The sequence below is a fragment of the Pinus tabuliformis genome, chromosome 1_2 (genome assembly GCF_031772625.1).
Source record: "Pinus tabuliformis cultivar Carrire ecotype Pingquan chromosome 1_2, CPIR1, whole genome shotgun sequence".
Lineage (NCBI taxonomy): Eukaryota > Viridiplantae > Streptophyta > Pinopsida > Pinales > Pinaceae > Pinus > Pinus tabuliformis.
Genome location: NC_142298.1, coordinates 88,365,124 through 88,379,068, shown reverse-complemented (window position 1 = coordinate 88,379,068; position 13,945 = coordinate 88,365,124). Strand labels below are relative to the sequence as shown.

Genomic DNA, 13,945 nt, shown 5'->3' with positions numbered 1-13,945 from the left:
CTCTTGACTTTCCTAGATAGATTGCAAATGATTCTTCCAATCCAACGTCCAGAAATTCTTACGATATTGAATCCCATCTTCAAGTAACTTGCCATAGAGGGAGTAACCTTTTCTTCCAAGCCAACAAATTGATTTTCAACCTTCTTCGACCTTAGCTCTGATACCATGATGAGAAATCAATGCTTGTAGGAATTAGGGTTTGATTCCTCTTTCTTGATAATTACTTGTGAATTATGTTGGCTCCATTTACTTATTTATTATCTTATCTTTCATCAAGCAATTACCAAATTATATGTATATGAAGACCAAAAGAAGAAGAGACACAAGATGTGGGCATTCAATCAGGGAAAAACCCCTTCAAGGGGAAAACCCAGTACAACTCATCCACTAGTAGATTCAAATCAAGATGAGACTCTCCAAGATCTCTTAGACCTAGACAAAGACCTCCTCCAACCACCAAGTCAACCCTTCCCTTCAATATATGATCTTTGTCAAAGTCTCCAAGAAACATCTCCCCAGCAGCAACTTTAGTCTAGAATTTTTCCCCCCAGCAGCAGAACTTCGGGCCCCAGCAACAAAATTTTGGACCTGCAGTATACACAAAATTTTGGCCCCAGCAACTGCCCAAAAACTTTACACATGTGAGAGATAGATAGCCCAGAAACTCGAATTAGGTCTCACAAGCAAATTTCCTCCTCTAACTACTTCACTCTCTTTTTTGCCTCTCTTCCTTGAAGATCAAACTTGTTGGGTGAATGCTCCAAATAGGTCAAGTTGCCTTTCTATATATAGCATTTTGTTGGGTCGAATTGCTCTAATGTAGGTCGACTTCATAGGGATAGGGCCGACATGGTGTGGAGGTGACAAATGACCTTTTTGACTCAAAAATAATTCTTTTTACATGATACAAAAGCCCAAGAAGGGTCTAATAAAAATGACAATGACTCTAATGACTCAATACAAAACCCAGAAGCCTTCAATGGAGGCTTTGACCTAGAAAACAATGACCCAAGCATGTAACACATACTTTAATAAGTCATTTTCTTTGATAATAATTTTTCTTTTGACAAGTAGAATTATGAATACTAGCACTAGTTACATTCTTCAACAATTTCACCCCCATTGGAAAAGTATAAATATATGATATGATGCCTCATTTTCTCATTTAACGAAAAGAAAGTTTGAGATATGTTTTCAAAGGTTATCTTTTCCACTTTTATCTCTCTCCCTCTCTTGGCCGCATGTGTGGAGAAAGAAGATTGAGCCTATCAGTTGTTTGAGCGAGTGATTTGACTAGGCATTGAACGCATAAAAGGTCGAGTTTGACCATAGAACAAGGCGGAGTTGATCGTGTGAAAATTCTATCACTGCAGCAGCTGATTTACTTTTCCTACTTATTTCATCATAAGTTATTTATGAAATTACTTCAACAAACATTAAAATAAATACTGCTGCAGATATCACACCATAATACAGAAACAAACATATGCACACATTGACACAGTTATTTTGGACTTATGTCCCCGGAAAAACCCAATGTAGGAAAACTGATGCAACAAGGGAGGATTTTATTATTCAGCAATTTTCTAGTACAACAGGGTGCCAAACTGGCTTACCCAAAAATAGACATTTTTAGCACTTCTTCTGAATTCAGCATAGGTCCTACTAACCTCTGCGTCAACCTGAAACCCTCTGTGTCAGCCTACTGAGGCTCTGTGCAGCCTCTCTAGCCTGTTGCGTCACCCCTGCAGATTCTGCGTGGATGACGCAAGCCCTTCTGGCTATGCACAACCTCTGCTGCCTCTACGTGGCTTCCTCTGGCTCTGCATCTACCTCTTCTGCCTCTCCGTTGATCTCCTGTCTCTTTGTTCCGTACTTGTTGCCTCCTGACTTCTCTCCAGACCACTGGTTCAATTTCTCAGCAAACCCCGCTCCAGAAATTGAACTGATTAGTCTCCCTCAGTGTGTTCTCCAAGTGACCCTCAAGCCTCCTCTTATACTTTCCTCGTTGACAAATCAATAGCCAAGATTAAGTCCCTAATCAACGCCTAAGATTAGATCTGGCTTGATCCATGTCTTTTGGACCATTCTAACTTAGTTTCATATGAATACACATTAATATTTTATTTTCCCTAAGTTTAGACTTAGGGTCTCCATTAAAAATATTAATTATTTTAATATCTCTTGATCTGTTTAGAATCTGCCCAAATCCTTTCTGGGTATTGGAGATCTCATGTGCCCCAACCTCTCCACCAAATTTCGTGGCTAGAGCACATCCGATGCTACCCCAAATCAACACTCCCTCTTAGCAAGGACTGTGCTCTAATAATACTCCTCACTGAGTATCACCCTGATTATCCGACATCGGCCCCTGTGCTAATGTTAAGCCTCCTTGCCCAACATCCTCTGCACTGCTACATCCTATACTGCTGCCCATGACTCTGCTACTGCCACTGTTGCATATGTACAACAGCTTCCTTTGCATCCGTGTTGTTGTTGGTCCTTTCTCCCAACACTGCAACTCCCTTTGCATCTGTGCTGCTACTGGTCCTTTCTCCCAACAGTGCAACTCCCTTTGCATCTGTGCTGCTACTGGTGCTTTCTCCCAACACTACATCTACATTGCAACTCCCTCTTCATTCGTGCTGTTAACACACTACTTCTGAAAGGGGTTCTTTACCATCCCCATCTTTTCCCTAAAGTAGTCAAATTTTGACTTTCCAAGGGCCTTGGTGAGGATATTTGCCACTTGTTCCCCTGTAGGAGTGTAGCTCAACTGTACAACTCCTCGTTGGACACAATATCTGACAAAGTGACACCGGATATCAATATGCTTCGACCTATCATGGAATACTGGATTCTTAGAGAGTTTGATGCAACTCTGATTATCACACATGATCCTGGTCACCTCCATATTTCTTCTTAATAGGTTTACCAATAGTTTTCTAAGCCATATGGCCTCACATGAAGCTATGCTTGTTGCCATATATTCTGCCTCAGATGAGCTCAGAGCCACGGACTTCTGTTTCCTACTACACCAAGGGGTCATTCTTAATCCAATGTTGAAACAGTACCTAGAGGTTCTTTTCTGATCCACTGAACTTCCTGCCCAATCTGCATCAGTGAATCCACTCAGCCTGATATCCTTCCCCATGGTGTATAAGAGCCCATAATCAATTGTTCCCTATAAATACCTGAGAACGTGTTTGGCTGCTGCCCAGTGAGCCCTCTTTGGTTCCACCATGAACTGACTGAGGGTGTTGACAACGTAGCAAATATTTGGCCTGCTATTGACTAGATACATCAGGGACCCTATGAGTTGTCAGTATAGGGTGGGATCGACATCCTTGTCTTATGATGCATTAATATTCTTCCAGTTGGTGATCATTGGCGTAGCCATAGGTCTACAGTCTCCCATCCCAAACCTTTTCAGGATTTCTATAGCATACCTCCCTTGCCCAAGGAAGATTTCTCCTTTCTGTTGCCAAACTTCCAACCCTAGAAAAGAGTGCATTCGCCCCAGATCCTTCATATCGAACTCTGTGGCTAGATTCTTCTTGCAGTCCTCAATGAGTCTGGATGATCTTGTCAAGAAGAGATCATCCACATATAATACTAAGATAAGTGGCTCGTTCTCTACGACCAGATAGTAGAGATTCGGATTCGCGTCACTCTTGACAAACCCCATATTCTGCAAGTAGCCATCTATTCGACCATACCATGCTCTTGGTGCTTGCTTCAGCCCATACAAGGCTTTCTTCAGTCTGCATACATGAGACTTCTTCTCATGAGTTTCAAATCCCTCTGGTTGTTCAATGTATACTTCTTCTTCTATTACCCCGTTCAGAAATGTCATCTTGACATCCATCTAATGGATCTCCCATCCCATTTGGGCTGCAAGAGATATCACGGTCCTAATAGATGTATACCTGGCTATTGGGGCGAAGGTTTCCTCAGAGTCAATCCCTTCCTTTTGAGCATACCCCTCAGGCACAAACTTGGCCTTGTATTTTTCAACACTGTCGTCCGCAGCATATTTGATCTTGTAGATCCATCTTGAACCTATCACGGATCTGTCTTGAAGCCTTGACACCACGTCCCAGACATTGTTTACCATTATGAAGTTATACTCCACCATCTCATCTAGCCAGACCTAATGCTGCGCTGCCTCCTTGAAGCTAGTAGGCTCCCCATCCTGAGCTACTAGCGCTCCGATGAAGTTCTCTGCATCACGCAGAATCTGACGAAGTTACCTGCTGATTCTTCCTCTACCAACAAGTGCTTATGTTCACCCCTCCTCCTCATCCTAAGAATCTTCCTGATTTGAGGAAGAATTCTTCACTTCCGTTGGTTGAAGAGGCATGACCAACGGATCCTCTTTTGACTGCTCCTCGGAAGGCATTTCGCAAGATCTTCTAAAAGCTCTGTCCTCCATGAACTTTACATCTCGTCGTACTACTACCTTCCTGCTCCTTGGAAGATAGATTTTGTATGCCTTAGCGTTCTCGCTATATCCTACCAGATACCCCTTTTCTGCAGTCTGATCTAGCTTCTTCCTCTTTTCTTCGAGTATGCGACAATATGCTAAACTCCCAAATATCCTGAAATGACTGACTTCAGGCATCTTCCCAGTGAAGACTTTCTCTAGAGTAATCTTTCCCAATGCCCGATGAGGAGTCCTATTCTGAATGTAGACAGTTGTGTTGCATGCTTCTGCCCATAGGAATTTTGGTATATCCTGATCATATAGCATGGCCCTAGTTGCCTTTACAATAGTCCTGTTTTTCCTTTCTACCACCCCATTCTGCTCCGGATTGTAGGGAGCTATCCACTCTCTTTTGATGCCCTCCTTAGCGCAATAATCAGTGAAGTCCTTATCGACATACTCTCCACCATTATCTAAGCGCAAGACTTTTATTTTATTACCTGTCAAATTCTCCACTAGAGCCTTGAACTCCTTGAATCAACAGAAAACCTCATCCTAGTTTTTAGAAAATAGATCCAAGTTTTCCTTGAGTGGTCATCAATGAAGGTAAGGAAGTACTTGACAACATTGAGAGATTTGATGGACATAGGTCCGCAGATATTTGAGTGGATCAATCCTAGTACACTCTTGGCCCTGTGGTTGCTCCTAGGAAACGCTGCCTTGGCATACTTTCCTAGAGCACATCCCCTGCATACATCATCTCATTCCGTACTGAAATCTGGAACCCCTGTTACAGTGCTCCTGCGAATTCGAAGAGCTCCATGGTGCAAGTGACCCATCCTTCTGTGCCATAGTTCGTTCAAGTCTTTGTCCCCATGACTGCCTATTAGTGCCATTGGAGATTCTAGTTGTAGCGAGCTATCCACTCTCTTTTGATGCCCTCCTTAGCGCAATAATCAGTGAAGTCCTTATCGACATACTCTCCACCATTATCTGAGCGCAAGACTTTTATTTTCTTACCTGTCAGATTCTCCACTAGAGCCTTGAACTCCTTGAATCAACAAAAAACCTCATCCTGGTTTTCAGAAAATAAATCCAAGTTTTCCTCGAGTGGTGATCAATGAAGGTAAGGAAGTACTCGGCACCGCTGAGAGCTTTGACAGACATAGGTCCGTAGATATCTAAGTGCATCAAACCTAGTACACTCTTGGCCCTGTGGTTGCTCCTAGGAAATGTCGCCTTGGCATACTTTCCTAGAGCACATCCCCTGCATACATCATCTTGTTACGTACTCAGATCCGGAACCCCTGTTACAGTGTTCCTGAGAATTCGAAGAGCTCCATGGTGCAAGTGACCCATCCTTCTGTGCCATAGTTCATTCAAGTCTTTGTCCCCATGACTGCATATTAGTGCCATTGGAGATTCTAGTTGTAGTCTATACAACCGATTACTTTTGATCCCGATCCGCACTTTCTTTTTCCAGCTCGGGTGTTTGACGTATACCTTTTCCTTGATGAAGTAGACGTCATAGCCCTTGCCTTGTAGTTGTGACACGGAAAGTAAGCTCATCCCCAATCCTCGTACATGCAACACATTTGTGGCATGGAACCGTTCTCCTGATTCTGTCTGAAAAACTATGGTACCCTTTCCTACCGGAGTACACTTTGCCTTGTTCCCCATGGTGATCTGAAAGTTCATCTTCTCTTCTCGATATTCTGAGAAGCATTCCCTAATTCCCATCATATGCCATGAGGCTCCATTGTCTATATACCATACTTCTGATGATGCAGCACTAGTCATGCATGCCACTTCCTCTTCCAACCCGGAAGCCAACATAGAGAAATCGAAATCTCTCTCTCTTGTGCAATCTTCTGAAAATCTATGTGAGTCCCCTGAGGTGGATGCCTTTGCATTGTGGTCTCAAACCGTAACTGATTTTCTCTTTCTGTCTCTAATTACTTCCTTTGATACCATGTGAATATTCTATCACTACAGCAACTGATTTACTTTTCCTACTTATTTCATCATAAGTTATTTATGAAATTACTTCAACAAACATTAAAATAAACATTGCTGCAAATATCACACCGTAATACAGAAACAAACATATGCACACATTGACACAATTATTTTGGACTAATGTCTCCGGAAAAACCCAATGTGGGAAAATTGGTGCAACAAGGGAGGATTTTATTATTCAGCAATTTTCTAGTACAACAGGATGCCAAACTGGCTTACCCACAAATAGACAAATTTCCATCACTTCTTCTAAATTCAGCGTAGGTCCTACTGACCTCTGCATCAGCCTGAAACCCTTTGCGTCAGCCTACTGAGGCTCTGCGCAGCCTCTCTGGCCTTCGGCATCACTCCTACAGCCTCTGCGTGGATGACACAGGCCCTTTTGGCTCTGTGCAATCTCTGTGTGGCTTCCTCTGGCTCTGCGTCTGCCTCTTCTACCTCTTCGTTGATCACCTGTCTCTGTTCCGTACTTGCTTCCTCCTGACTGCTCTCCAGACCACTGGTTCAATTTCTCAGCAAACCCTGCTTCAGAAATTGAATTGACTGGTCTCCCTCAGTGTGTTCTCCAAATGACCTTCAAGCCTCTTCTTATACTTTCCTCGTTGACAAATCAACGACCGAGCTTAAGTCCCTAATCAACGGCTAAGATTAGATCTAGCTTGATCCATGTCTTTTGGACCATTCTAACTCAATTTCATATTATTACACATTAATATTTTATTTTCCCTAAGTTTAGACTTAGGGTCTCCATTAAAAATATTAATTATTTTAATATCTCCTAAACTGTTTAGAATCTGCCCAAATCCTTTATGGGTATTAGAGATCTCATGTGCCCCAACCTCTCCACCAAATTTTGTGGCTAGAGCACATCCGATGCTACCCCAAATCAACAGATCATAGGTCTGAGTTGACCGCAAGGTAGAGTTTGACTAGGCCGAAGTTCAACTACATATTTGACTTTTGGTTGGTTTGAACAACATTGACTTGCTAGAGTTTTGACTAGATTTCATTGGTATTTGACTTGAATTATTTTCACAAATTTCTATACAAATCGCTGATTTGTAAACCATGCTAAAGAATAATTTTTCCTAGAGAAAAGTTGTTGGGTTTTCTCCCTAGGTAAAAATATTGTCTCTATTGTGCATGGTTGTCTTTATATGATCTCTACTATTTCTGCTGCATTTATTGTTTATATTGTTCGAAGTGTAATTGCTCAATGATATTAGTGGCATAGAATATTGTGTGAAAATCATTAGGAAGTAATTATTTGGCAGAAAATCGTATTCTATTGTGTATCTTGTAGAAAATTCAACGTGGTATTAGAGATTTGTTGAAAGAGTAGCCATTTAAGTCAGCCTAACAGACAATGTTCAGCAGCTTGATTGGTTTTTTGGATTTCTTGCCAAAATGGTACCAAGTCTCAGAGTTGAAGAAAGGTTAGATGGTGCCATCAACTTCAGAGCTTGGATGACCAGGATACTCCTTATTCTAGAAGAGAATGAGCTTAAGAATCATGTGGAGAAAGTTATTCCAGAGCTAGAGGGAGTTGAGGAGAAATCCAAGTATAAGAAGAATGAAGCCAAGGCTAAGAGAATCTTGGTAGAGTCTATAAAGGACCACTTGATTCTTCATGTTGCTACATTTAAAACTGCTAAGGATATGAATTAGATATGAAAAGCATAAAAACATGGATTACACCATATAACATCAATCATCTAGAAGTTATAATCTTCATCAACCACGTCCACAAGTTACAAGTTCTCATTTATATAGCATGTAAGGGTGCACATAACCAAAATAGCATCAAGTGTAATCCATCTTTGAACTGAAAATACATCAACAAATAGGCTCTAGATGGCCTCTAGCATCCAAAAAAATCATGCTACAACAAATAGCTACATATCATCAAAATCATTGCCTATCTTGGGATCTTTGTCATTAATATCACCCTCTAAGCAATTAACATAAGATAGAAAAAATGTAGCATGTCAAGTCAAGATTTTGTTTGAGTGATGGGTACATTTTTAGTAGGGTCATGATAGAGGAGTTCGACAACCAATGTCACTAACATGAAGGTACATAGAGGGCTTGGTGCTCTTGATTAAATACGAGTCCCATACCCTAGTACATGACAAAATCTAATGGAAACATTGCAATCCCCCCAATCTTGAAAAACTGATAAGTTTGTTGGATTTTGAGTGAGATCTAAAATTCTACTTTCTCCATATGAAATCCAATGAGGTTGGAACCACTCTCAAACATCTTGAGTCATTTCATGGTAATGTTAAAAATTTAAGTAAAAGGATGAAAATGAAAGATAAAGGAGAATGTCACTTTTACTTTAAGAATTTAACATTACCATGAATTGCATATCAATACTAGGGCCATAAGCTTGAATATTAGGCTACCCTACTCAAAAAATCTTGTTTCTTTGAAAAAAATTGCATTTGGAACATCTTTGTGACAACATTTTTGTGAACAAAACCAAGGAGCAATTTTTTTTTGCAGGAGCGAATTTCAGGAGCAGGCTCCCGAGTTTCTCCTACTCAAAGCGTGCTCCGAGAGCAATTCGAAGGGGGGGAGTTGCTCCCCCGCAACCCAACTCTAAAATTCGACCTACATCAACTTCCATGAATTTCTCACTATTCAATTTGACCCAGAGAAGAAGATGAAAACGGCCTAGCGAATTCGGTTTTCCAAACCATCGGCCTTTAAGGGATTAATTTGACCCTTTGAAAATAAATAAATTTCCCATCGGATAATACTCAGAATTCGACCTCCATGAATTTCCTAGCTAGGAAGAACCCAATCACAACAATAACTCGTCCTTAGCAATAAATCAGCCTCCAAGGGATTCGAACCCTACAAGGAAAATTTTTATCTCTAGGAATTTGGGCTTGGCTTCCTTAATTCAGTCTTCAAAAATTGTCTTCGGCACCTACACAAATCAAACCCATGCCCCACAAGGGAAATTGCTCCTCCAATCAGAATTTGACCCCAATAAATTAATTCAGCCTCCTTGACCATATTTTGCTGCCCCAAATTAAGTCGACCTCTGTAATGTAATTGCTCTTGACAGAGTAATTTTGGTCTGCTACAAATACATTGATCTCTTGAACCCTCAATTCTCACGATTCTCAACTCCCCTTCCTCGTTAAGCATCAATGAAGAACCTAAAGTGGTTCTCCCTCTTGACTAGCTAGGGTGGATGTTTCACCATCGAAACTAACGGCCACCAACTAGGGTATATAGTTCCAACACCAAAACTAAGATCTCCACAAGGGTTTCCCCTCAGACAATAAGCTACTAGAGCTCCAATTTCAATTCACAATATTCCAATTATGTCCTGAGAATGAGTTGTTGCTCTTCTTTTATTGCAATGGCTATCAGAATACCATAGGTCAATACCAAGGGTCGTCTGAATACCGTGGGTCGCCATTTTCTTCATTCAATAAAGTGAATTTTTAATATTATTTTTCCTTGGTCACCCTTTTAATCAATTCCTCCCCTAAGGTTTCACAGTTTATTTTAATTTGTAGCCTATTGGAATGGCTAGGCTACCAAGATGGTCTTTCCTACCAACATCTGGAAAAGGGACATTATAGGGAACAAGGATACAATCAGGAGCTGCCAATCATCCAATTTGCCTTGTGATTCGCATTAATATGCCCATAACATTAAATGAAAACACGTGGTTGCTAAAGTGGTTAGAGTACCTACTGATAGATTACCCACCTTTCTTCAAGAAGAATGATAGATAAAACACAACATTGACCAAAGCAATAGGTGAACTCTGGCATAATGCTATCTGAAAACCATCATAGGGCTGCCAGCTGGTTGGTTGTCCAATGAGAAGAAAAATTTCCTCCTATGGGTCACCCACTTTTGGTGGGTAACTTGTCTCAAAGGGATGAACATTATACACGTGGACCTCATAAAGATTGGGATGTAGAAGTAGAATGCCCCGACTTGGATCTCTCCTTTGCTGCTCTTGATATTGGTGGTGATCTGACCATAAGTAGAGCTGTCTTTTCTTTTCAATGCACACTCTAGTTCTACTGAACAAGAATCTTGGTCTATTTTTATTGATAAAGATGAGGATTATTATGATCCGTAATTGTGCTTAACTTTAGCTCATATCTTATTTCATTTTTAGCACATATAGCCTCAGGTATAAAGGCAGATTTTGGAATCTTGGATGTATAGCCTCGTCCATAAATACTAATTTTGGAGATTGCTTCATGTAATCATTTATGAGAGTTAATATAGACTTGATTTTCCTTCTAAAATGTCATTTATATGTCTCATAATATGTTATGAACTTATTTATAGAATATATAATAACATATGACATTTCACCTGATGTTTCTAGCCATACCCATTTCAGAAACTTCCAGATGTTTCTACGTTTTGTGCAACTTAGCCTTCAAGGAATACTAATAATTGATAAATTATAATAAAACACTCTTAAACACCACCTTTGTCTTATAATGCTTTCATACTAGAGCTTTAATTGCTGCCCATTTTTAATTTGTCCTATATAGATTTATGCTTATGGTGTCCTTAATTATGCTAAAGATCACATGCAAGGATTGCAATATAATTGTATCCTACGATGATTGATCACTTCATCTCTTAATGCAATTAGCATGTTCAACGAATGTGGACCTGGCAGCAATTGTATAAATAACATCTTTCTCAAATAAGATAACAAGATATTAAATGTTATAGGTAATAATTTTCACATATGGAACTGATAAGTATTTTTAAAGCAATTGATATAGTTATTAAAAGATGGATATATAACCCTTCAACCTTACATTACAATTTGGAAATGAATATCATTGTTTTCAACCGTACATTACAATTTAGAAATGAATATCATGCACTACAGATAAGAAGTGGCATACTTCTCTCGGCAAGACTGTTCTGTAGCCTCAGCAAAAGAGTAGAATGCAGTTGTGACACGCCTGACAAACACATCATGGCCACTTAGGTATTCGCCGTCTTTCTGTAGGAAAACTCAGATGTTACTGAGAATGCAATGGCCGAGGTACCCTTTAGGATGATATTAAGAACTTGAATGTAAATATAGAATGAATATTTGAATCCTCTGGAAAAAAAAGCAGTGTAAACCACACTAACCTGCACATTATCAGTCAACAAGAATCCAAACCATATAGCTTAAGCATCAAAGGACTCATAGAAAGTAAATATGCCAACCTGAAGTAAATACAGAGTAATCGGAAGCAGCCTCCTTAAAATGTGGGATAGCCTGAATCCTAGCTGAAACAAGTGTGAAAGCAAAAGATAATCAACACTGGAAGTTGTGAGTTAATGGATGGCAAAGGAAAACAAAACCAAACCATTTAACCCAATATAATGACAAAAGAAGATACAGAAACTTGATACAACTAGGGAGTAGCAAGCATCCTTTAACCATAGCACTGCTTGCCACAGGGCATATCAACTAAGGGATAGCAATGTTGGCATCAGGACTGATATCTAATTGGTGAATGGAGGATAGGGCAAGAACAAAGAATGGTTTTGCAGCACGCCCTGTAGAATCCAACCTTGTAATAAAGAATGTCAGAGGGAGGTGTCAGAAATACCATCAATTATTTAGAGACAACACCTATTAATGGAAGTTGTATAGGACACATAAACATGATAGGATAGAATATACACAAGACTTTCTAGACTTTCTGAGGTATTGGACTGTTATGAATGCTGCATTGAATATCAAGCATGAATAAGGAAAAAAAAATGAGAAAATTCCAGTCTCACAAAAATCTACATCATGAAAAAAGTATAGCAATAAGGTTAAGACTGTTATGGACAACTCAAGAAACAAAGAACAGTCGATTGTATATTTATCTACATGATTGAATAAAGATGTAAACTCTACAAGACAAGATATAACTTTTTCCCATTAGTTAAGTTCATTATTTTGTAGGCCTTTTTTCACTTTTGAACTGCTACTATGAAAGTAGGTGTAATGTTTCAAACTTAAACAAACAGTGATATGCAAAAGAAAAAACAATTTATACACAGAAAAAATTAAACAATCAGCGAATGCTCAATACACTCCAGAAATGAGAACCAGCTCAACCATTTTATTAATGGAATGGAGCAAGTACAATAGTATGGAGAAATGCACCTAGGCTTGCCTCAAGGGCAAGCTTGACAGAACCCAGGTGATAAACAATAATCTCAAAGCTGGAAAATAACTGCTCCTCTAATGCTCTGCGCTGTCCACCAGAGATTGCACTGCTGGCTGAAAAAGAACTGCGAGAAATCTCGTCTCCGGTTTTCAGAAATGCTGAAACTTAATATCTGAGATCCTTGTCAAAAACCCAAAAAAACACAGAAATGGTTTGGCTGGATTTTGACCTCCCAAATTCGGCCTCCAATAGGCCCTACGCCCTCCAAACTGCTCAAGGAATACAGCCTGCAAGGAACACCAACGAAATCCTCCTCCAAGCTCCGAAAATGCAGAAATCACCTCTCCAAATATTTCCCTTAACCTCCACGGTAAAGTTCAGCCTCAAAGACTAATACTCTACCCTCCCACGTGAGCACCCAGTGCTGCCTCTGCACTGGCCCAAGAAGTGTGAAAGTCACCCTACAAGGTAGCACACTCCTCCAGCTCCAAAACTCTCCCAAATGCCAACAATCCTCCTATGCCTCCTCTCCGGAAAATCTCTCACCCAAACTCCACTACAAGACACCACAAGCAAACTCGGCCTCCTCTTCACTGCGTCCCCCAGTAATACGCACCACCTAGAGATGAATGCAATCGCTGGAAATCACAATGAGATCCTCCTCCTGAAAAAATGAAGAAAAACCTTCCTAGGGTGGCACTCGAAGTCCCCCAAAGAAAGGGTGAGCTCTTTGCTTGAAGAACTCATGTTGAACAGCGAGTGACTCGGCTAAGTAGCTCGAGCAACCAAAGAGAAATCGATATGCCAAAAAGATGATGAAATGAGGAGAGTTGCCTTCCTTATATAGATTTTGTGGAGCACTTTTCCCTCCAATTTTTTCCTCCATGCAATTTGAACTAGGGAGTGCGTATTCCCTAGTGTGGGTGGCCCCCATGTAGAACTTAACCACAACAAATAACTTCTCCTAAGTCTAATCTCCTAATAAAATCGAATGGGCCCCACTATCTCCCAAATTGGCCCCAAAATGCAATAATTAGTCTTGTTCCAAATTAATTTAGGAAGGGACATGACAGTAGGATATGATTTCAGCCTGGATAGATAACCACCAAGGTGAAGCATGGGAACAAGAATACAACTGGAAGCGGTCAATCATCCAAATCAACCTATGATTCATATTATATGCTCTCAAACATTAAATGAAAACATTTGATTAAAAAAAAGCTAGTGTACCTTATGATAGATGACCCACCTTCATCTGATAAGTAAGTTAGATGTCACAAAGCACTAACCAGAGCCTAGATGAAGGGCCCTTGAGGCTAGCTATTTGTAGATCATA

The 13,945-nt window shown here is 40.2% G+C and overlaps 1 protein-coding gene across 1 annotated transcript in view; it reads right to left on the bottom strand.

The window, feature by feature from the left end:
* The window catches only part of ARC5 (P-loop containing nucleoside triphosphate hydrolases superfamily protein), a 363,658-nt gene that overhangs the window by 64,816 nt on the left and 284,897 nt on the right, over positions 1–13,945 (bottom strand). The window contains exons 7-8 of the mRNA XM_089397159.1: positions 11,669–11,731; positions 11,356–11,456 (exon numbers count right to left, since the gene is read on the bottom strand). Of these exons, the coding sequence (XP_089253285.1) occupies positions 11,356–11,456; positions 11,669–11,731 (164 nt within the window). The remainder of the gene's footprint in view (positions 1–11,355; positions 11,457–11,668; positions 11,732–13,945) is intronic.